The sequence below is a fragment of the Candoia aspera genome, chromosome 4 (assembly GCF_035149785.1).
Source record: "Candoia aspera isolate rCanAsp1 chromosome 4, rCanAsp1.hap2, whole genome shotgun sequence".
In the NCBI taxonomy this organism is placed as follows: Eukaryota; Metazoa; Chordata; class Lepidosauria; order Squamata; family Boidae; genus Candoia; species Candoia aspera.
In genome coordinates, this window is record NC_086156.1 from 47,010,443 (window position 1) to 47,034,976 (window position 24,534).

Consider the following 24,534-nt stretch of genomic DNA (forward strand, 5'->3'; position numbering starts at 1 on the left):
ACTGACAACAATCTTGCAAATCTGAAAGTACAATTTTCCTGGACTCCCTTTCCTTTATCTGATTGTTCCCTAGGCGGCATCTGCTCCCTCTGTTTCCCAAGGTCACCCTCACATTCCATCACAGCACCTGACAAAAAGGTCGAAGAGACTCTAAGGGAAGAATCATTCCCAACTCCAACCAAAGAAGAATTCCTCTCTGTCCTGAGATTTCCAGCAAAGAAGATGGAGAGATTGAAAGAACTGAAGAGGAAGGAAATAGTTTATTCTCACTCCAGAGAAAGCTATGAGAAGCGGCCCAGAATTTAAACACTGGTATATGTATATATTGGGCAGGATTCCTAGTTAGATGAAGAGCTACTTCCTAATTCTTCGCAGTAAATCTACTTTTCCAACCTTCTTGTATCTGCTTGTGAATGCAGAGTGGAAAGAAGCCTTAACAAAAGGGGAATTTGTGCAGCAAGAGATGCCATATGAGTTGCAGAAGCTTAAGGCACCCATTTTACCTTTCAAAAGTCTTTCAGCTATTCACAAAATCAGGCAATTTTCCTGGTTTGCCTTCCAAGTCAAAAATATGACCACCAGCTCTTGTTACCCTGGGAAGCCACAGCAAATTAAAATGCATCCCCTGGCTGCAAGAAAATCGTGTTGCTATAGTGAAATAAATGCAGTCTTCCCTATTCTGGTATCCTGAAGAAGATATTTTGAATTTCAGTTCTAATAATCCATACCAAAATGGTCAGCGGTATGATGGTCACAGCTTGAAGGAATCATTAGGATTGGGTTGGCTGTTGTTAGAAGCAAGGAGAGAAATATGTGTTATGCGTACCTAGGTGGTACATTATAAGATACAATGATGCCAAAATGATGCTATATGCATCATAACACCACCATACAAATAACATGCTTTTTTAATTTCTGTCAGTTGTGTTACAATATCTAAGTACATTAATTGCACTGTGTATGTGCATGTATAATTTGCCCCACTTGCTCCCCCTTCCATTTAAGTTTTATAACCTCCCCTCACCCATATAATAGTTTGCTATGCCTCTTCTACCTCTAATCAAAAATATTTAGATTTCATGACTTGAACGTATATAATATGATACAGTTGCAGAATAACCCAATTCTTATCCCTTATTGAATAACATTCAATTACAGTAAGGAAGCTGCTGATGTACAGTAACTTTTATCCAAAATGACATGCTTTTAAACATTTTTATTTTAAAAATTTTAATTTAAAAATCTCTTTAAAAACCCATCAGGCCCAGAGGGATATCATATTTGAACTCCGAAGAATTGCTTTTGATGTAGAATCTGAACCCAACAGCAGTAGTGGTAATGTTGAGAAGCGTAAATCCATGTACACCCGTGATTACAAAAAACTTGGGTTTATAGTAAGTATTCTCATTTCATCATACTATCATTCTAATTGGTTTCGTTTTAATGTCTATGTGGTATAGCTAGACGACAATGGTCACAGTCCACGTTGTTTGGCTGTTTCCCTTATTTTGACTCAATTTATCCAGGCTGTTACTTATGGAATGTGTAAGGATGGGCAAAATCTATCCTTTATTTTCTGGAGTTTTCTGCATCAGGATATCTATGGACACTGCAAGTGTTTCACATGTCTTTGATTTTAGGAATGTGTGCATGAGCATGATCAGAATGTCTGTACAAAGGCACATGCTACCCATTTCTTCACTGGGGTATGTAGGTGAATGCCCACTCCTATTATTTAACCACCCACTCAGCTATATTGCACAACAGTTTATAACTCATCCTCTATAACATTTTTTCCTAGTGGAAGTTAGTCTAATTAGAGAGAGAAGTTGGGCCCAAGTTAACAGTAAATTCCAAATCAAATCTGGCCAGTTACAATGGCCTGTCTAGCTAAGCCTAGCTAACATTTTTTTTCCATATTATTGTTTATACCAAGGGACTCCTGGCTTACAGGCTGCATGTGGCCCTCTGGGTCATTTTGGGTGACCTAGTACTGTCATAGCAGGGCTACAGTTGGTACTAACTCCCCTTGATGAAAGCTGGGACCACCACAGATTAGCAGAAATATTAAGCAATATTCCAGAGCTCATCATGGTCTCAAAATATTTGTTTAAACAAGATCTTGGCCTATGGTATGGCTAGTAATTATTGACCCATTAAGTCAAATATCAAGAGTTTCTTGCCAAGAACTCCTTTGGTATACAAACTGCATGTATATGTGGTCAAATTTCTTACTCATTTATTTCCCGTTAAAATTAAGAGGCAATACTTGTATAAAAGATGTTGATTCTTTGGCAATAAAATACTCGTTTATGAGAAGAGGAATTAAAGAACCCTGCTAAAGTGGATTGTTATTAAAGTTTGTTTTCTTTAGATTTACAAACATTTGTAAACCAAACAGAATTAAAGTAAAGCTTGTGTACCAGCTGCAATCATGGGAATACTCCTCTGGAAGTAAACCCACTAGAACTTGTGGAATTTGTTCTGGTAAACATAATGGGACCATGATATTCTAAACTTTTCTAGAGGAAGAGTAGTATTTCTGCTTAACTCAAGCTTATACTATTTACATTTGAACTGCCTCTGCAGCCAGTGATTGCTCATTTTTCTCTTCATGTCTGGGGACATTTCTGGGCTATCTGTATATTTCTATGAATATGGAAAAATACACAATAATTACTTGCCATTGAGGGTTTTGCTGGTTAAGTGCACATAATTATATGTGCTGGACTATTGCTTGCTGCTTTTTGTGATGAGTTCTGCACATTCCTGCCAGTACAAACTCTGAGGTTGTGGTTTACTGCTTCTATTGCAGAACTAGTTAGTGATGCATATTTCCTCTTTCCATCAGTTGAGTCACTTGTGATAGAGAGTGCACTCCATTCAGGGCCCCTCTCGTAATACGTTTGGGCATTATAAATAAATGTTACTAGTTAATAGTTCAGTCATCTCTCCTTCACCAGAACGAAAAGGTTGAGATCTTCCCCTAAGATGAAATCTGTAAATTCCTGCACATTTTCTTGCCAGAACTTTAGACTTGAAACCTCCTCACTGAACACTGGGTCAACTGAATGCAGAGGTCATACAAAGTACAGCTTTGGCAGATTTTTTTTAAAGCTTCTGATCCATTTTTAAATGGATAGCTTATTAAAGTGGAGAAAGATATTGGTTTAAAAAAATGTTATGATGGTTTTAGTTCTCATCTTACGTTAAGCCTTTTGGATTTATTCTGTTTTACTGTAATTTTGCAAACATCTTCAATTATCAGTGCCATGAGAATGGCATTTTACTAAATAAATATATTGGGGCTGGAATGGACTTGATCTGCCTGCTTAGGGGTGCATGGAAAGGATCTGGCAGTAGGCAAGCCAGATAGCAGATTAACAATATTTCAGGTACTTTTCTCGTATGCCATGGAGAATGACTGTGGGTTTAGTAATGTTCCATTTGCATAGGCAAGTGGGAAAAGTGTTAATGAAGGAGAAGCTCAGATGTAACTTATTAGGCCTACAGCTTTTGGCATTACACAAAGGCTAAAAAACCAGTAATCCATACTATTTAATTTATATATGTATGCAAATGTGTGTACAGTATATACATTCATTTTTATTTTTATTTTGTGCCTTCAAGTTAGTTTTTTACTCCTGGAGACTGCCTAGACTAGTCCCTGCAGTTTTTTGGCAAAGTTTTTTGGTAGTGGCTTGCCATTGCCTCCTTCCTAGGACCGAGAGAAGGTGACTGGCCCAAGATCACCCAGCTGGCTTTGTGCCTAAGGCAGGACTAGAATTCACAGTTTCCCAGTTTCTAGCCTAGTGCCTTAATTGCTACCCCAAAGTGGCTCTCTCTATTCATACATAATAGAAAAACAATAGTCAACAGATGGAAAACAAAATGTTTTACAAACATTTAATAATGAGATAATATGACCAGAATGAGGGAGGAAGAGTTGAATAGTGGTTGATCCTAAATTGAGCCAATTGGATAAGCCATGCCATTTCACCCCTGATGGATGTAGAGGGAGGGTTAGATTAATACTTTTATTCTCATTATGAGAGTTAGGTCTGGTAAGATTGGAAGCAAACAACCTGAAACTAGACTGGTCTGTTTACTGTAACAAGAGACAGGTGGAATCCATCTCTCCCATCAAAAAGAGACAAGCTTCAAGCTTTTGTGCTACTTCAGCAGGGGAAGACCCGTGCAAGAATTTGAGCATTGACTTCACTATTCATAGGACTCATATAGCAGTCACCGGAATTCTCTCCTATAAGCTTCATTAGTTTTGCCATAAGCTTATCACAGAAACTTGTCTCTTTGAATGCCTTCCTGCACCTGCTTCCATTTCTGGTGTTTGCTGTGAGACGCCTGACACTCATCTTTTGGAAGAAACAATTTGTTTGATTTCAGCCTTTTAAAATCATATCTGTGCCTGTAAGAGTCCAAATTACAGGGGAGGAGGGTGTTTTCATTTTCACTTTGTGGTTTTTACAGTTAAATGTGGAGTCTCATGATTCTAAGAAAACAGTTCATACATTTCAGAGCTTGATTTTTCTGAAGCTGTTTTTAAGTTGAAGACATGAGATTATAACATTCAAAATTGGGTAAACTAGAAAAAAGTGTGCTGCTTTTATGAATATGATGGAAAGTTAAATTTATAGGTTTCAGGTTAAACTTTTTTAAGTTTAAGGAACTTAGATAATTTATTTGTTGGAAGGCATTGATTTTAACCAGCTGATATCTGAAATGATAAAGAATGGAGGGAGCATTTTGCCATGCTACATCTTAAATCTTATATGAGGATTTTATCTATGCCTTCATCAGCTCTTAGGCCTGTGATTTCCTGTGGTATTGTTAACGAACTGGAGTAGAATTAACCAGATTCTATCTTAATAAAGTCAGTCAAAATGTAGCAACAATAAGACATAAGCAGTTTATGTCTTTTTTGGAGAGTCTGCCCATATGGTGACTAATTTATAGTTCTCTGAGTTCTTTACGGTGGGGTAACAGATGTCACATCTACTTTGCTTTTCACTAAAACCCCATGAGTCACCATCAAGAACAAAATGCAAAAGACATACACTTTGCATAAAGGAACAGGTGCCTCAGGGTACATTTCTAGTTCCAGAACTGAACTAAGCTCACAGTCATTTTCATACAAAAATCAGCCCATAGTTACTCTAGACTTGCTTCGTATTATCAGCCTATCAAAAAAAATGGTAGGGAGAAATTCTTGTTGATCTACTGCAAATCACCTGTTACGAAAAAAAAATATTAGTAAATCGACCTTTTATCTTAGATTTATCAAGAGGAAAAGCAGGATAAGTCTGAAAGAAATAGAGAACGGTTATGAGTTAAAATAAGATAAAGTACATATGTTTCAAATGTTCCTATTTCATACAACATAAAAATATTTGCCTTGAAGGAGGGGATTTTTAGTAATATACAAGGGGAAGTATGGCAGGACAGATGCTTTGAGGTCTATGTTTTGGGCAACTGTAACAGTACTTTTAAAGGGTGGGGGAAGAGTGATAAAAATGAGCTAGTGAAACGAAATGTAGTAATTCTTCAGAACCTCTTGTCTTGAAAAGTAAATGCCACTTTTAAGTCAATCTTCCTGTCAAGCCTGACCATACTTCATGATTGTTTGTCCTTCAAAACATTCACAAGACACAAGAAAACATTTCTACAAGAAGCATTTTTGTCTGGAGTAGTATTTTATTTCTCTTAAGAGAAGTACTTTAATTCATGAAGTCAGGTTAGAACACTTTCTTATGGAAAAAATGAGAGTATCAGCCAACTGAATACTACTTACAATCAGTTTTATCTAAATGTGATGCAGAAAGCAACGGAAACTTTCATGGGCTGTCTCAATGGTAGGGATAGACAAATTTGGCACTATAGCTGTAAAGTTTATAATTATTAGCATGCCTAAACTCTGTCCATGTGGGAGTATTCAGCAAATCATTTTTGGACTACACCATACAGAAAATAAATAGTACCTTGTGTGCCACAGATTTTCCATCTTTGATTCAGTAAGGATAATTGGGTCTTGTAGTGATTTTTTTTAAATTACAGGATTTTCAAGATTCTGTCACCCATAACCAGGATTATTTACTGAATCTGCCAAATTGAATTTAGGCAAGAATTATTTAAATTCATCAATAAGCAAACTGCTTTTGCTTTTTTCAGCATGTGTATACTATAAGTGTGTGTGTGTGTTGAGCCCATTTTCCTCAAATGCAAATTGCAGAAAAAGCTGCCAGCTCAGGGCCATATTTGCTGCTGTTCTACACATAGGAATGTATCTAAAAATTTCTTAAGTAATTAAAATGATCATATGGGAAGGACTCATTTGCTGACCAGTTTCCAGCTCTTAAGGGATAAGATTTTGTCTGAGTGGGAGAGTAGGCACTAATTAAAAAACAAAAGAAAAAGTTTCTGATACGTTCCTTGCTGTTTTCTGAGGAACCACTAAAAATGTGGTAGCATCTTAAAGACCAACTCATTTATAAAGTCTCTTTCATCAGACAAATGAATTGTTATATTGAATTGTTGGTAATATGTCCACATAGTTTTGAGAGCATTGCCTTTGAATAGGAATAGTGTATCATTATGAAGAAGATTATAAATGGCCAGTCAGTTGCTTTAATGTATCTTCTTAAATGTATATACGTAGTAGAGATAATCTAGCATCAAATAACACTTGTTTCAGGACAATCTTAAAGCTTTTTGTAAGCTAAAGTACCCTGAATGTTTTAGGAAACTTAAAAGTAAAATTATAATTGACATTTAGGAAATATATGCATTTCATCGCTATGGAGGTGTGAAAGGTTTCCTCCATGATATATAGGGTACTAGATATGTGTGGGTAGAAGCTTGGAACAAGTTCCAAGGTGTAAGATTGTGTTCTGACTCATTACATGATAATCTGTGGTCCAGGTCTTATTGGTACTGCGAATTCTATCTGGCAAAGCTACATTTGACAGCTACACAAGCTGTCTATTTCTCACACATTTCTCAATATTTAGCACCTGCTGCTCTCCTAGTTTTTCATTTTCTTGATATACATATTTACAGATCTGTCCTTGTTTCCCAGTGAAGGACATGAATATTAAACCCACTCCTCCCTCACTTAACCAGAGTAAAGGTGCTTAAAATATAGATCTAGGAAATCTTATGCTTTCACTTCAAGACATGAACTTTCAGAAAAGAGACTTTAAAATATATTGAATCTTTCTAAATGGAGGCAACATAGATGAGAGCAAGAATAACATTAATGTGATATCTGATCCAAGGGGTAGGTTGCATTGAGAAAGAACAGTAATATAAAATAAAATAGCAAGAAAAGAAAGTGTTGAGGAAAGTGGTAGTAGACAAAATAAAGACTGAACATGGTGATTATCCCCTTACTTTTAAAGACTGCAGGAAAGTCCAGGCAACTTCTAATGACATGGGAGGTGAAGAACAGAAAAAAGGCAAAGAAGAGCTGCCTCCTCTTCCTCCTCCTCCTTCTAGTTGTTGTTGTTATTCAGCAGAGTGGAGTAAATATTGGTAGCTTTTTTTCTGTGCCACTCTAAAGGAAAAATAATCTTGGTGATTCAAGAGACTTCATAAAACAGATTCTAGGAAGATTTGATTGGATTGAACTGAATATATTTTTTTTAAAAAATAAGGCTTTCATTGCTATACCCTCATGACATTTCAAGGCCTGAGGCTTCCTTAAAAAAATTTAGACTTCAGAAACTAAGGTGAGAAGGTACATAAGATTGCTAACATGTTTTGTATTTTGGCTATTATTCTGGCCACAGTTGTGTCCTCCTTTCCATAAAGTTTTTTTTCCTGAGAGCTGTTAACAGAAATAAGATCGTCTAATTGGATGAATAATATTTTGTAATTTTCTTTGTTCATGTTTTCTCATGTTTGGCATATCCTTTATAGTACATTCTATAAACCATTTTCATGTTTCCCCTTGTTCTTTGCTTCTTTAACTATTAAAGTTTCTGAGAAAAATTCCTTCGTTTTTATATTTTAGCCTTCTGACAAAGTTATGCAAATAGAAATCTATTATTGAACAAAAATATGGAAAACATTTACAAAAGATTAACAGATGCTTTTTATGGGATTGGCTATAATAGGTTCTTTCGCAGTTCACTTGTTATTTGTCTTTGGGGAATATCATAGAGTCAGCACCAAAAGAGTAGGCAGTCATTCCCATATGGTTCTGTTTGCCAGTATTTTTTTAAAAGTAGTAATTATGGTATTTATGACCTAGCCATAGTAATAATTATGACATGAATGACCTAACCATGGTTTCCTGCTTGGGATGAAATATTACATTATAGTTGAATTGTGGCTTTCAGTTCAATGGAAGCCAGCAAAAACAACCCACGTGAAGGGGTTCTATCTGCAACGTCACGATTATTGGCTTGGTCTGACATTTTTGTGTTCCCATTGTGCCTTTTAACTCAATGTGAACATTCTTCTTTGATCCCAAGTGGGCATGTCAGTTAGTAGCTTTAAAAACAACAACAACTCAGGAACACTATTAAACATCTAAGCAGTGTTCCTTACATCATATTGTAGTAAAGGTAGTGAACTGAATATGACGTAGCAAGGCAGATGGAAATGAACTCTTCTAAAAAGAGCTATTACCCAGGATGAAGTGTAAGTTGAATTAGTTGATTCATTGTAATGTGTGCGTGCTAGGTGAAGGCTACTGCAATGGTACTCATAATGTGCAAATGACCTAACACACCTTGTTTCAGTTTATTTTTAAGGAGAATATAATTTAGTTGGGTAAAAACTTTTGATTTTATCTTTGGGGAGTACCACTAGAGGTCAGCAAACTTCCAGCAGAGCCACTTAAACTGCCAGCTATACAATAGTTTATCAGATACAAAGATGTTCTGGAATTCACTGCAAATTGGCACTCCCTGAGTGAGATGGGATTAAGTCTTACACTTCTAACTATCTGATCTGAAAAATATCTTTGTATATTTGTATACAAATTTACTTGTATATAAATCACAAGTAAAGCTGTTTTCCTATGTGCTTGAAAGGAAGCAAAACATCTTACTGGATGTAGGACAGTTAGAAAGGAAATTTCTCTGTAGCCTTCTTTCAGCTGTTTTTGGAAAGGGCAAATAAGGAGAAAATAGGGGAATAATTACTTACATATACTTTTTTTTTGCTCCTGAAATGAAAGATTGGATAGAAACTTGCTTTCTACCTCCAGAACTAATACTGTATGCAAATTTAACATAAGATTTTGCACCTACCCAAATATAACAATTCAATTCTCTAATTAAAAAAATATTATACAAATAGATATACACATTAGAGGAAGGGAGTTTTTTTTTTTAAAGGCTGGGAAAAAGTTTCTAGAATGTCATGTTGTTACAAAGACATGAAACCTGCCAAATTACATAGATAGGTGCAGTGAGTTTTTAGCAACATTGCTTTAGTAGCTAAATTCTTAAAATTATTTTTTCTTGTTCTGAGATAGAATAGTGATGAAACTTTCAGTGAAAATGGCTTCTACTATGAAAAATATCCATTACAAAGTTTAGATTGAGTGAGAAGTGTTGTAGAAGGAATAGTGATAATGATGTCCCTTCCTAAATGTGGTGGAGCTGTTGATGTAGGGGATTTTATTTATTTATTTATTTGTTTTTCAAATTTAGTCATTGCCCATCTCACTCTAAGAGCGACTCTGGGCCGTTTACAGTAAAACAAAAATAAAAACTAATTAAAGTACAATAAAACAATATTCTTAAATAAATAATATATTCCAAGGCATAGATAGTAAATAAGTTCTTGATTCACTGGAGCATCTTCAGGGTGTTAACCACCCCCAGGGTTGGTTACCACTCCTCACGCGAGTTGATGGAGCCAGGTCTTCACCCCTTTCTGGAAGGCCAGGAGTGTGGGGGCTTGCTTCACCTCTGGGGGAAGAGTGTTCCATAGGGCAGGGGCAATGGCAGAGAAGGCTCTCTTCCTAGGCCCCACCAACTGACCTGCTTTCACAGACTGGGTCCACAACATGCCTTCTCTGCCTGACTGGATGCGATGGGTATTATAATGGGGATGAGATGATCCCTCGGGATAAATGAGATAAATAATAGTCAAATAAATCTTCCCCATTGATTAGTAATGTCAAGCAGATACTCTCTGAAAAGGAAAATTGTCAGACAAGTCAGGAATTTCATGGAAAGATTGAGCTTAGCAGAGTTTATCTCCAAACCAGTATTGGAGTAATTAAAACCCCCCATCATGATGACTTCTTGCCACTTTGAAAGATCTATAATGTGCTTTTGGAAGGCATCATCCATATCTTCTTGGTTGGGTAGGTGAAAGGAGTTACCAATTTCAATATTTGTTTTTGTTCCTTTTAGTTTAACCCAGATGTCTACCCAGCTTTGCCAAGTTCATTCATTTGTATTTCTTGAGCAGGAATTGGTAGTTCTAATGTACACCACAGCCCCTCTCTTTTTATTGGTACACTGTATTCTTGAGTTCTTGTCATAATTGGAAAAGTGGTTCACCAATCAAATAGCATTATTGGTCATGTCCAGTAATCACTCTGAAAATGCTATTCAAAACCAGTTTTATTTTTTCAAACAGTGTCATGCAACTTATCAAATTAGTTTGTCAAATATTTCTCCATCAACTTACAACATCAGATTTGGATATGGTTTCAGTACTGTATTTGAAAATGATTAAGCCAAAGCAATTTGTTATTTCTTTTATTTTTTATCTTTTATTTAATCTTTTAGGATAGTCCAACCATTGTTTAAGTCTTAGTGATTGCACTGTTAAACACCTTCTTAACCGCCCCCCCATCCTAACGGTACTTGGCAGTTATAATGGGGTATGCTCTTATTTATCATTTGACTATTTACAGCTGGAAGCTGGAGCATATAAAAAAATTTATTTAGAGCCAAATAAGCATTTGTGTGAAAGATTAGAATGCTATTTGCTTAAGTGTATTTGAAAATGATTAAGCCAAAGCAATTTGTAAACTAACCTTTCTCAACTTTTTCAACCTAGAGGAACCCTTGAAATATTTTTCAGGCCTTGGGGAACCCTGCACATTCTGGCTCAAATATAGGCCAGAAGATAAAAAAATGATTATATTCGTTCATGGGTAGGCCTGTATATATGCATTAACAGTGTTCTTGAACTAAAAACAAAGAATGAAACTTACCTCTTCAATGTGAAGTTGCCCAAATTTGAAATAATTTTTTAAATAAATTGTGATCTCCCAGGGAACCTCTAGTGACCTCTCGCGGAACCCTAGGGTTCCATGGAACCCTGGTTTAGAAACCCTGGTTTAAGCTAATCATACTTTTAATTAAATATTTTTTTCAGTATTATTGACATTTATTGAAGGTCTGTCCCTCCCTCCCTCCCTTCGGATGAAATTTGTTTGGACATCGTAAGTGTGAAGAAGATCACATTATCCTCCCTGCTAAAAGTGGTGGTTCAGTTTGCAGGTTGAAATCTAACACATTAGATAGTATTCACTCAGTATATAATAGCAATGAATATGCAATACAACAGCAAAAGAAAGTCATTTCACAGCAGTTAAATAGCAAACAATTCTTTCCCAGAAACTATCCTCACTCTGAATTTCTCAGTGGCTTATTATGAGATAGGCGTTCTTGGCTTCATACAATGGAATTAGGAGAAGAATCCAGAATACAAAAATTTGTTGTGGCAGTGGCTCCCAAACTATGGGCTGCTGGCCCCAGGAGGGCCAGTAATTGCAAAGGATCTGCAATATGCATTAACTATGGAAAACAAAACCCACTAGTGCTGTTCTTCCACTGGCACAGACTAAAAAATTCTTTATGACTTGGGGAAAGGTGGGAGGGAGAGAAAAACCAGGCTCCAGGATGGGCTGGCGATTGGGCTAGTTACTTCCCTTCTTCCTCCTCACCAATATTTCAATACGTTGATGGCTATTCTCATTGCTACCCTAATCTCTGCATGGAACCTTGCTGTGATCCCTGTAAACTGCCCATAAAATCTCTTGCTTCATAACTAGCACTGGTGCGTGTGTGTGTGTGTGTATTCATATTTTGCTCCCCAGAACTACCCAGCTACCCCATCACAGCATCATCCCTGCATGGTCCCCTCTTATATTTACCTTCTCTCATAAATTTTGACACCTATCAGCCTTAGTCCCTTGGGCTGTGTCAACAGTTTTCCCCAGCCACTTTCTTCACTAGCAGGGTTCCGAAGAGGCAGGGCCTACACTACAGAAGCAGAGGAGTCACACTCAGGTCCGCCCAGATGGTCTCGGCATACTGCCAGCATTTCCTAAGGTGAAGTCCTCACTCACCTGACAACTGTCACCTGTCACCACACATACAAACACAAGTACTTGACTGAGTGGCTGGTAGGGAGATTCAGTAGGCCCTGCAGGAACTGTGGACTCGCCTGCACCTCCTGACCTGTCATAGCAACAAAATGGAGAGTGGCTTCTCTAGGCATACAAAAAGGATTTCCTTCAGCAAATAAGAAACTAAGGTCATGAGTGAGGGGTTGGAATTTGGTTATATGAAAATTATTTCTGGTTGGGTTGTAGCTTTCATTTATCCTTTCTTGAACACACATTGGGGAGGAGGGCATGGCGCCTGCTAGAAGAGCAGGCAGAGGCCATATCCAGAAAGGCCTATGTCCAGCTTTCGCTGGTATGCCAGTTGCAGTTTTACCCAGAACAGGAAGTGCTGAAGATATAGTCCTCAACTTACAACCATTTGTTTAGTGACTGTTCGAAGTTAGGACGGCGCTGAAAAAAGTCACTTGCTACCAGTCCTCGCACTTAGGACTGTCGCAGCATCCCCATGTTCGCATGATTGTGATTCAGGTGCTTGGCAGCCAGCTTGCATTTATGACAGTTGCAGCATCCTGCAGTCGTGTGATCACCATTTGCAACCTTCCCAGCTGGCTTCCAACAAGCAGAGTCAGTGGGGAAGGTGGCAGGGAAGGTGGCAAATCATGGTCACGTGATGTCTCACTTAATGACAGTGGCAAAAAAGGTCATAAAATCAGGTGCGGTAACATGATGCCTCGCTTAATGATCACCTCACTTAACAACAATTTTTCTAGTCCCTATTGTGGTCGTAAGAAAACAACTGCCTGTAATCACTGACAGATGACAGATTTAGTCATCTCTTGCTTGGATTATAATTTGCTCTATACTGTATAGGGCTGCCCTTGAAGAACATCCAGATACTTCAGTTTCTAAATGAGTCATAAACAGAGTTTTCTTGCTTTGTTTAGGATTCTTGCTTAAGGAGAAGCCAAGTGAGGGAACAATTTAACACAAATTCCGAATGCAGTTACCTGTATTGATAGCTGGCATCCAAACATCATAAACAGATGGCATAATTCACTTAAAAACAACAACTCTCAAGTAAAATCCTGGACAAGCATGCTGGATAATACAGGACTTTCGTATGTAGTTCATTAGATAACAGAAGTTACCATCTCCAAAAGCTACCCTGTTTTTTTTTTTTTAAAAATCTGGCTGGGGTTGCGCAGTGTACAGTACCCAGCACATGGTTGACAAAGTAAAAAAAGAAATATACTTGGAGAGCAGGCTGTCCTACAATGCTATGCTTTCTAGTGAAAAACAGCAACTACTTTGGTGCCTTAGCAAAACAGATGGCAATGATACAAAGCAGCCTTTCTCAAACTTTTTATCCTGGAGGATCCCTTGAAATAATTTTCAGGTCTCAGGGAACCTGGCAGGTGAGTTTCCGCATGTAAAAATTCCCACCACTGTGAGTGCTAGCACTGTGTGCCAGACAAACTTGAAAAAACTATTTTTTTTTCTTTTCCAGTCTTGATCTCCCATGGAACCCTAGAGTTTCATGAAAGCCCAATTGAGAAAGGCTGATATAAAATATCTTAAGGGAAGAAATGAAGGCTGATTTTTCGAGCTGTGACTACTAGAGAGTATTTGGTGGGAGAATGTAATTTCCCAAACTAGAGTCTATCTAGGAAAGCTTTATTCTGCCCAAAACCACTGTGATCTGCTTAATGGCCTCAAGTAATCAGTTTTAGGTTGACCTTTTATCACACCATTGGCATTTTTAGTAACATAATATTCTGTTACGTTGAGTAAGATTCATAGAGTAGTAGCTTTTTTTCCAGTCTTTATGTAACTCCTATAGGTAGGTGATAGTATAAAATAATTACTTCAGGAATAGATATTTGCTCCTATAGATTTACAAGCCAACTTCTACAATCTCACTCCCAACTATATCCATATTGAAGTTAATTAAGTAATTCAATTAAAGTTAAATGCACATACTGTAAGACTTCAGAAGTTCAAGATAATTTTTGCATTACTGGTTCTGTATCATATTTGTTCCCAGTACCAGGTTTCTTCCACTTACGACCTGAATTCAACACTCTGATGGAGTGATTTGATTTAAATCATGTTAAAACATGGTTTAAATCACTAATCAGAAAGACTCAATTTAATAGTTTAGATTTGATGTGTAAATAAGGAAGTTTTTATTACCATTTCCAGTAAAAACACTTATTTGTTATTTCATAATATTCATAATATTCTTCAGTATTCCATAGGTAGACTTCATTTTTAGAAAGTTTATGCCATCTAAAGCATTTTTCCCATCTTTTTAGGTATATTTTCATCAAAAAATGGATTATGATTTTAGTATGAAACAGATACATATTTGTAAACTTAATAGGTGCTGAAATCATTCTAGCAATTAACTGTTATCGATATTTTTGTTCCAGTGCTAGAATTATCAAACACCTCTTAAATTGTACTCATAGTCTTTGTTCTGGCAAACCTTCTTCCACAAATAGTAGAAAATAGAATGTTAGTTTAAATAAAAACAGAATGTTACCGTAGCAAATATTAACAATATTAGTTTATCATACTGTATATTTATAAACCTCTTATTCAATGGAAGATTTTAGCACAGCAGCATAAGAAACTTAGAATTGTTGAGTGGATGATAAGTTCAGTCCTCAATTCCCAAATTGTTTCTTAGTTTGGAATGAATTATTCCCAAAGGAAAAAAGTACTCTGTGCCAGCAAAAAAGCTTTCAGCAGTTGGATTATTACTTCAGTGATCTCCACATCCAGATTTTTAAGTGATTTCTACCAGCTGGTGTGACTTTCTTTAAAATATAATTGGGCAATCCTATATTTCTTGAATGTATTAACTCTTTGCCCTTAAATTTATTATAGTTGGTATTACAGAAGAACGGTTATTGTATGACTATATCAGAGCCAACTCCTCTTCAGCAGGATTGACCATGGTACTGAGTATTGTGAATATTGGCAAGAAAATTAGATGGAGATGTGCTTGTTAGTTCCATTTTTAACATGTATAATTTAATTCTGCTGCTGCATATTTCTCTTTTCAAGGTTACATTCAGTTCCTTCTAGAGTTCACTAGCATTGGAAAACTTTTTTTTTTTTTTGCATTTTGTAAGGACCACAGAAATAGTTAACAAAAACACAATATTTAGTTTAGCCTGATACTGAGAATTTTGTGAGAATTTCATTTACTTCTCCATGACTTAAGTTTACAAATTGCAGTTAGAATAGGCTAGTTATTAATATAACATTCCAGATAGTCCACTGGTTTCCATCTTATGGAAAGGTTAATTTGTTTTCCCCACTATAGAGCAGCTGCTGCAAAGTCTATTATGTGCCTACTAAGCTTTGCCAGGAGCACATTGGTACAAATTCAATCAATACATAATGTTCTAGAACAGTGTAATTTTTTGCTATATATACGCTAGATGAACATTGCAGCCACATGCTGTTAGTTTGTGGACTTTCTTTTTCTTTCCTTTCTTCCAATTTTTTTCTCATCTTGGATAATAATGCAAGGTTAGCTGTCATGAATCTGCATCCTTAAGGTTTTTCCTCATGTGCCATTAACTATGCCAGAAAGATGCCCTACTAACATATCTTTATGACATTACTTTTTCTCATCCCCAGCCCACTGCAGAGGCATCATACCTTTGTCTTCAGCTGTTCAGTGTTGAAGCAGTTTTTTTTTTAATCTTTTCATGTCACAACTCTTGGCACATGAATTATCTTTAGTGCTCCCTCAACAATGCTGGTGGTGAGGCTCTCAGTGACTAGGAACTGCTGAGTTCTTATTAGCTCATTTGAGCTGTTGCAGCCATGCCCCCACCCCACTGGTCACTGACCACTATTTTCCAGAGCTTTTCTGCTGTTGACAGTGAGAAAGCTCAGTTCTTTTAAACCAGAGTCTCATGCTACTCAATTCCATGGCACTCATGGACTGTCAGTTTGGGAGTGGGGAGGGTGGGGGGAAGAGAGGCAGAAGAACTGATCCATGTGACCAGAGACCTGCTGCCTTAAGAACATTTTCCTTTGAACCTGGAGATGGGGGGGCATAAGAAGTGCGCATGGCAAGAGAGAAGAAAACTCTTTTGTTTGGGGCTACTTTTTCAGGCTTTTAAAAATTCTGCTGTACTACTCTTGTGAAAGAATGCAAGATCCAGGTTTCAAAATAGTTTCTTCACTTCTCTTGCCAACCCAGAAAGATACCTCTGTAGCATGAGGAGGCATGAGAAAACAGAAGATCCACTTACAGTATGTCCTCCCCACCCCTCGGCATGGAAGGTGAAGAACAGATGTATTTAAACATAGATTTTTGCTCATGCACTCTCAAGGCTGATCCGCTAGATGGCTTGTATCTTACCTCTCTCCATTGTGGATCAGATGCAGCAGTGCTGTCTGGGTGAGCGTTCTCTGGCTTCAGGCTCTGGACAGTACTGTCTGGGCTTGAGCATCTCCTGCTTTACTAGGTTACAGTCCCCCCTGCCCCCCAGATGAGCTATCTTGGGACCAGGTTGTGACAGAAAACTTATCCTGTAACTGTCTGTCAAATATCATTTCTCCCTAAGGGCCACCTATTGGTGGCACTTTTACCTGCTAATAAGAGATGGCAGGGAATTCTGTCAATCACTTTCCATAAGCTATCCCATATTAAGTCTGCGAGGGCTGGCCTTTTTTTTTTTAGATCAGGCAGAATACATTTTGATCATTAGGGAAGCACAAACTAAGCCAACATACCTTTGTTCAACCTCATGAACTGGAAGAAAGCACATAGACGTAAGTATGAAAAAAGGGCCGTTAGACATGTGAAATCTTAAAAAAAAACAATAACAAAATCGGATTGTTACATCTTTCCTGCCCCCCAATCTTTTTTTTTTCTTTTGTCCTAAAATGGGGGTGGGGTGATAAAACATTTTGGAAAGAGTAAAATTGAAAAAGAATGAAATGTTTTCTTGTAGCATAATGAGTGCAACACGAAAACATGCTCAGATATTGCTATCTTTTTTTTCCTCTGAATGTCTTTTGATAACATGTAATAGGAAAACATTTATCTACAGGAGCAGAACATTAGAGTCCTTGTGCACAGAGAAGCTTGATTCAATCTAAGGAAACACTTCAGTTTTCAGAATAGAAGTCTAATTCTATCAAAAGGATAAATTAAGTCTCAGTGTCAGGAGCAGCAAAAATTGCTGAGAATAGTGATAGCTCAGGAAATTAGATTGAATAGACAGCGTCTGCAGACAAAATCTTTTCACAGCAAGTCTTTTTTTCCCTGTTTCCTCAGGTCTTTTTCTAAAAAATAACATGAGAAATCCAAGGGCAGGATATATCATTTTATTTTATTATGTTGATGGTTTTGGTTAGTAAATATTATTTCTTATTAAACTGTTCTATTACAATTAATAAATGTCAAATCAAAAACATCATTATACTCTTCTGAACAATTTGTGTTTCAAACCATTGATTCTATTCAGATTATTAAATTTATTCAGAAAAAGAATGTGCCCATCTCAACTGAATTGGTGAATTGGATTTCCAAATGGGTTTGAAGATGTCCAGTTTGACAATAGAAAATTAGGTTTAGGGGGTGATTTAATTGAATAAACCCTTAGAATCAAATATTTGAAGGAAACAGTCAAGCAATCCTTGGACCTAGTTCCAGGGAGACTAAGTGAAATAATACCTCTCTAGATAGAGAACAAATAAGCAAAGTCAGGCCAATCAGGTCTCTGGTTCTGACCAAGTAAAATGAACTAAATGATGGTCAAGGACAAGTACACACGGACAGAAACAGATACTGAATTTCCATAATCCCAGATAAATGAGACAAGTCACAGAGGTGAGCAGCAATCCAGATTCAAAAGGAAAACATTCGAAGTGTGTATGGCATGCAGCACCTCTTTACAATGAACGTTTCAGAAAAAGAGCTGCTTTCAGGAGTTGCTGAGAGCTGCTATTTGCATGGCGTTCACATGCTCTGATTCACCTTTTCCATTTTGAATCTAGTTCACTGCACTGTCCTTACAGGTAACACACTGAATAGTTTCAAGTGGAGTTTAAACTAGAAATAAGGCAAAACAGATTCTCCAACAGCTAGCAAACTCTGAGACTTAACAATTAATCCAGTCCCTCTTGATAACTAGCTCCAACCCTGATGAAAGTTGGTTCCATTTTTAAAGGGACCTAACCTGTTTTAAGAGCCATTGAATCTAGCAGCATAGGGATGGGGAGGGAAAAGAAGAGGTTAATCCAACATAGTTTCTTGAAGCCAGAGAGGAAATAGCCTAATAACTACCTCTGTAAGATGAACTCCCAATAATGCAGAAATAAATATGGTTGACTCTAAGAGCAAATTCTCTTCCTGGTTCAATGTGTCTTCTATATCCTGAGGTTGATAAGTTACTGCTCTGTGTCATGGCACAATTATACTATTACAGCCTCTTTTCAGATGCAAAAGGTGCTAATGTTGACTTGGCCTGAAATCCATAATGCCAGTGTCTTTTCAGGGAATCTATTTTGAATAAGGCAGGGAAGGGGAAGCCGAGATTCACAGCCTGTATTATTTTTCATGGTGGTTGCACATTACACTTCATATTAAATTACAGTTCTGGTCAGTGACTATAATAAAAATATATTCAAGTTATAAAAATCATCCTGTGTGTTTAAAAGCAAGGAATGTTGTGCATTCATTGTGCAAACATAGTATATAAGATAAAGTAACATTAAAATTTCCTTCTAGGTTGAGCTGTACTCTTGGTGATTTCATGGACATATCAATGCAGGTTTCTTGGACAACTGTATGGAAATAGTTTACCGCTGCCTTCTGAGCAGTTTTTTTCAACTTTCTGGTCTAGCCTACAGTTCTGGAATTCACTGATGGTCTTCCATCCAGCTACTAACCAGTCCCAACTCTGCTTACCTTCCAAACCAAGTGTTGCTACATAATGAGACTTAAGATAGCTGGCTGGGAATTTTAGGAGCTCAATTCAATACATCTATAGTTGATATAAGGCTATAAGGTAAAGGTAAAGGTTTCCCTTGACGTAAAGTCCAGTCGAGTCCGACTCTAGGGGGCGGTGCTCATCTCCGTTTCTAAGCCTTGGAGCCGGCGTTGTCCATAGGACACTTCCGGGTCATGTGGCCAGCATGACTCACGGAACGCCGTTACCTTCCCGCCGAAGCGGTACCAATTAATCTACTCACATTTGCATGTTTTCGAACTGCTTGGTGTGCAGGAGCTGGGATTAACAACGGGAGCTCACCCCGCCGCGCGGTTTCGAACCGCCGACCTTCCGATCGACAGCTCAGCGGTTTAACCCGCAGCGCCACCGCGTCCCTTTTATATAAGGCTATACTATTGCTTATAATATTTATAATATTCATTCATTAGCCAGGCTTACATAACACACTTGAACAAGTCTACTATTCCTGTCTGAGGTAACTTTTCATTTATTATACATTATTTATGTCCTAATTGTGTGAGAGCCAGTTTGGTTAGTGGGCTAAGGTACCAGGTTAGAAACCAGGAGACTATGATTTCTCATCCTTGGGCACAAAGCCATCTGGGTGACCTTGGGCCAGTCAATCTTTCTCAGCCCTAGGAAGAAGGCAACGGCAAATCACTTCTGAAAAACCTTGCCAAGAAAACTACAGGGACCTGTCCAGGCAGTCTCCAAGAATCGGACACGACTGAACATATTAAAAAATGTCCTACTTAATTAACGGACTATGGGCAGCTTACACAGCATACCAAAATCTAAAAATAAATCTCGAGGAGGAGGAACCCATAGCATCTCCTCCTGGGCTGCATGAGCAGGCTGAGCAGATTCCATTTGGAGGAAATTGTCCCATAGCTGGATCCAAGCTATGTAGAACTTTATAGGTCAATAGCAGCAACTTGCATTGTACTTAGAATCCTATTGACAACCAATATACCCAATGATTCAGGAGCTGGTAATGCGAAAAAATCCATCTAAGTGTCTTCTCAATTTGTCTCATGCTTGGCAACTATTGGATATTTTAGGGGGAGGAGGAAGTTTAGGGCGAAAAAAGTAGGGGTCTGATTAGAGTTGGAGCCCTTCCAGATGGGTGAGGGACAGGCTTAGCCACCCTGTCTCCTCTCAGCTTCCTTTTCACTCCTGTGTGTCCCAGGAGATTAAGAAACAAGAACAATAGTAATTACCTGCTTAGGCCCCATTTTTGTGAGCTCTTTTTAGGCTCTGATTTCTGTGCTTGACAGCTGGAAAAAAAGGTTAATCTTATATTAATCCTCTTTTGGGGTTCATGTACAACATGCTGTCTGAATTAGGATAAGTAACCCATAAATAACTTTGCAATTATTTGGATCCCAACCATGACCTTGAAATGAGGGGTTTGGTGTTTGCATGACACCTTGAGTCACACATTCTTAAGCATATTGTGTAAATGCAGCCAAGTATAGATGTTGCTGATCTTAACCCTGACCCTAGATGACACTACTGTGAAAACACACACACACACATACACACACATACACACACCATTTCTAAAAGGAACCCTTCTAAACATCTAGCTGAGTGCGCTTTCTATGTGATCATAGAAAGCACAGTCAGCTAGATGTTTAGACCGGATTTGGCATTTTTGTCCACCTATTGAGTCCTTCACAAGGACCTGGGATAGGCAGATGTAAAGATATTGTTGTTATTACTATCATTATTTAAACTTGTATGCCACTCTGGGCAGCTCACAACAATCAAACAATGGAATTACAATAAAATCAATATAACATAACAGATAAAGATAAAAGATGGCAAGTGCAATGAAGCAAGGGGTCTGTCTTACTTTCCCTCACCAAAGGCTTCGGTGAATAAGGTTAAGATACAGTAACAAGATAAGATTGCATGTGAAGAATTGCATTTTTGTAGTTCCTGCATGTTACATTGGGCTGCTAAAGAGACAGATATAGATATGAATATTATCATCTGCTAATATCTATAGGGCAAGCAGTTATTAAAGGCATAGTTTACAGCAGGGATATACAACCTGTGATTCTGTTTGTGGCCACATAGCACCCAAGATTGCACTGCTGAAATTTGCCATTTTGGGGTCATTGGAAAGGGAACAGGTGCATTTTATGAGAGGAAAGTGAGTGGTTTGCCTCCCGGACGCTTTTTACTCCTGTCTCTTCATATAACCCTCCCAAAATACTAATTTGCTGTTCAGCTGATTGGGGAGCAAGTTAAAACTCCAAGCCTTGGTAAACTTGCCTCCTCTACTTTCATTCATCCATTCCTACCAGTGAGACTGTTTCCTAAGCCTCTGTCAGGCCCAGCCCAAGAACAACAAAGAATCAGGCCATTCAAACGTCAGCTCTTTATTTGCTAACGCTGTACAGAATCTTGCCATACTAAAGCAACTCTACCTAACCTAAGGGGAAATAACCTGGGAAAGCTCTAGGGCGAGAGTATTCTGAACCTTTTGGTTTTCCCACAATTGCCCCCTGGGCTATGTCTCCTCTTATCTCTTCCACCTTCTTGAAATATGCTCCGTCCTTCCTGAGAACCAGCAGCATTACTGAAATCCACCACATCCCCAAAACTGTAGGAGAATTAATTTTATTTTCATTTATTATTGGAGAGGGAAAGTTTAAGTTTTCCCTGCCAGTGTGCTATGGGCTTGTTGTTGATTAGAATCTTTCCTACCTGTAACTAAGGAGGGTTGGGTTTTCTTTTGCTGAATACATTGCAATTAACACGAAGTGTGTTCCCTGATTCCCATCCTTAAAGGAATCAAGGTGAGAACTCAGAAAATGACCTCAGAACCTAGATAGGGTCAGTCAAAAACAGGGCTTTTCTGAGGTAGGAGATAGTTGGAAGCAAAACCTGGGCAACTTTTAAAATGATTTCATTTTCCTCAACATTCCAGGCTACTTGAACACTACAGCTAGTCACAATGACATCATGATGCAAACCCCACACTTTTGTCTTTGCGTCCTGACATCTGAAACAAATACATAGTTCACAGAGTTTGCATTTTGACATCCCGTTTCTGTTCTCCCTCCTCTGCCCACAGATATTTATGCAGTTGTCCAGTTATTCATGCGACTACTTTTCTAATGTTACCCTTTTTTGCAGAATCATGTGAACCCAGCAATGGATTTTACTCAGACTCCCCCAGGAATGCTAGCCCTGGACAACATGCTGTACTTCGCCAAACACCAGCAGGATGCTTATATCCGGGTAAGGCCTCTTTCTTATTGCAGGCCTCTTTATCATTTTGCCTTTCTGTCCCTCTTTTTTAAATCCATTATTCTAGGAAAGCAAATGTGGTAATAGCACAGTTAATAGGAAATAAGCATAGAAGAATAGTGCTGTATAGAATTACATTTTTTCTGTATGTTTTGATGACAGCTGAGCAGTGATCCCTAGTTTACTTTCAGATCAATATAAATGCCATTCTGACAGATGATTTGAATGACTGAAGACCTCTTCTGCATATTTTGAATCCCAGAAGGAAGGAATTGGCTGTGATTGGTTTCACTTACTTATGGGGGATAAAGGAAGGCTGATTCATTTTTCTATTTTCCACTTTTAGTTCCTACTCACTTTTTTGCCTACACGCCTTATCTGAAAGGTAGCAGAGAACTAGATTTTGTTTCTTTTGCATATTCTTTCTGACATTTTAGCAAAAACTGGTTGAGTAAGCTTCATAAACTTTTTTTAATCTAAGGGAAGGCAGTGAAATTTAGAAGTTTTAAGTGGCAAGGTAGTCATGCATCCCTTATTCTTGCATTTGGTGGGCTTAACACCATGGGAATAGAGTAATCATTACATTCCAGGAAAAGCAAGATAAAGAATTCTTTCTGTTAATGGTTTTCCTACTAACAGATTAAGGTGCTATTGTATCTAATCATTTTGGCCGGGTGCAGAGGTTGAATTCAACTGCCCCCTTTTCGAATGTTAATTATTGCACCTGGGGGGAGGAACCTGCCCGGACTTGTTTTAGTTCCTCTTTCTCTTCTGTGCCGGCATGTAGCAAGCCAGGTAGCTCTCAATGAGAGCTAAGTCCTTTAAATATGTTTTGCTTTTGTTTTGCTTTCTGTAAATAAATTATTTTTATAGATATGCCTGGTGTGTGTGACTTTTCTGATCTCTCCTGGGCTAAAGGCTTTCCCAGCAATCTGCCAACACTTTCCTCCCTCCCTCCCTCTAAAAAGTCTTATGATCATAGATGGTGAAAAATAAGTTTCATGTCAATTATTCTGCAACTTTTATTCAAATAGGGATAACACCAAAGGTTGTAAGAGTTTTGGAAAGGGCAATTTGACTAAAACACAGAGAGTGGGAAAGAAAGAGTGCTTTCTAAATGCAATTTCACCTGGCCACAAGATAATTAAAAACAGTGACTTTCAGATCTGCCGTTTCAATATCTCCCATCCAAAATCTGTTAAATAAGCAATGATATTATTTTAATGGTAAATATTAACTATTCAATAAACCAGGATTTTAATGGTAAAGTGCATAGATACTTCAATGTAAATGTCTTTACATAAAGTACTTTCAATTTTCAAGTTAAAGGAAAGCTGCAGCAGAGAATTAAATGATGTGGTATATGTATGTGTGAGAAAGAGCATTTCATCACCAAATAAGACAATTTCATCAGTACTTTTGACCCAAGGGAGTAGGGTTTGCTGGTTGTGGCATACGTGGCAGCTTGTTCTACCTGTCTTCAACCTTGAGCTACACATACTCTCCACTATTGCTAAGACTTAAATTAAGCCAGTAATTAATCAGTAAAAGCCCACGTCCTGCCACAGTCTTAGTCAGGTCTGCTTCCAGTAATAGTGCTACTTTAGACACACATGGTGCTACTGAAAAGGCAGGCCAGAAAAATCTTGACTGAATTATTTTCAATTATTTCAAATCGAGATGTAAGCCATGTGTAACGCAGATTTAAGTTCTTGGGAAAACTGTCTGCAATCCATAAAATGTTCTTGCTTCAGATGGGTATTCCATTTTGGGCAGCTTCACCAAGTGCTAACAAGGTAAGAGGAATCCTAGCGGTTCAGACCAATGGAACATACTGTGCAGCATTCAGTTCCCACCAGTGACAATCAGGCACCTATAAAGACATCAGTACAGCTTACCATTTGTGTTTCCTACTGTCTTCACATCTTCATGTCTTCTATG

General features: G+C 37.9%; 1 protein-coding gene across 2 annotated transcripts in view; it reads left to right on the forward strand.

The window, feature by feature from the left end:
- ELMO1 (engulfment and cell motility 1) overlaps positions 1-24,534 on the forward strand; it is a 300,993-nt gene that overhangs the window by 123,926 nt on the left and 152,533 nt on the right. For both annotated transcript variants that reach the window (XM_063304033.1, XM_063304034.1), the window contains exons 13-14: positions 1,263-1,394; positions 22,480-22,584. In XM_063304033.1, the coding sequence (XP_063160103.1) occupies positions 1,263-1,394; positions 22,480-22,584 (237 nt within the window). The remainder of the gene's footprint in view (positions 1-1,262; positions 1,395-22,479; positions 22,585-24,534) is intronic.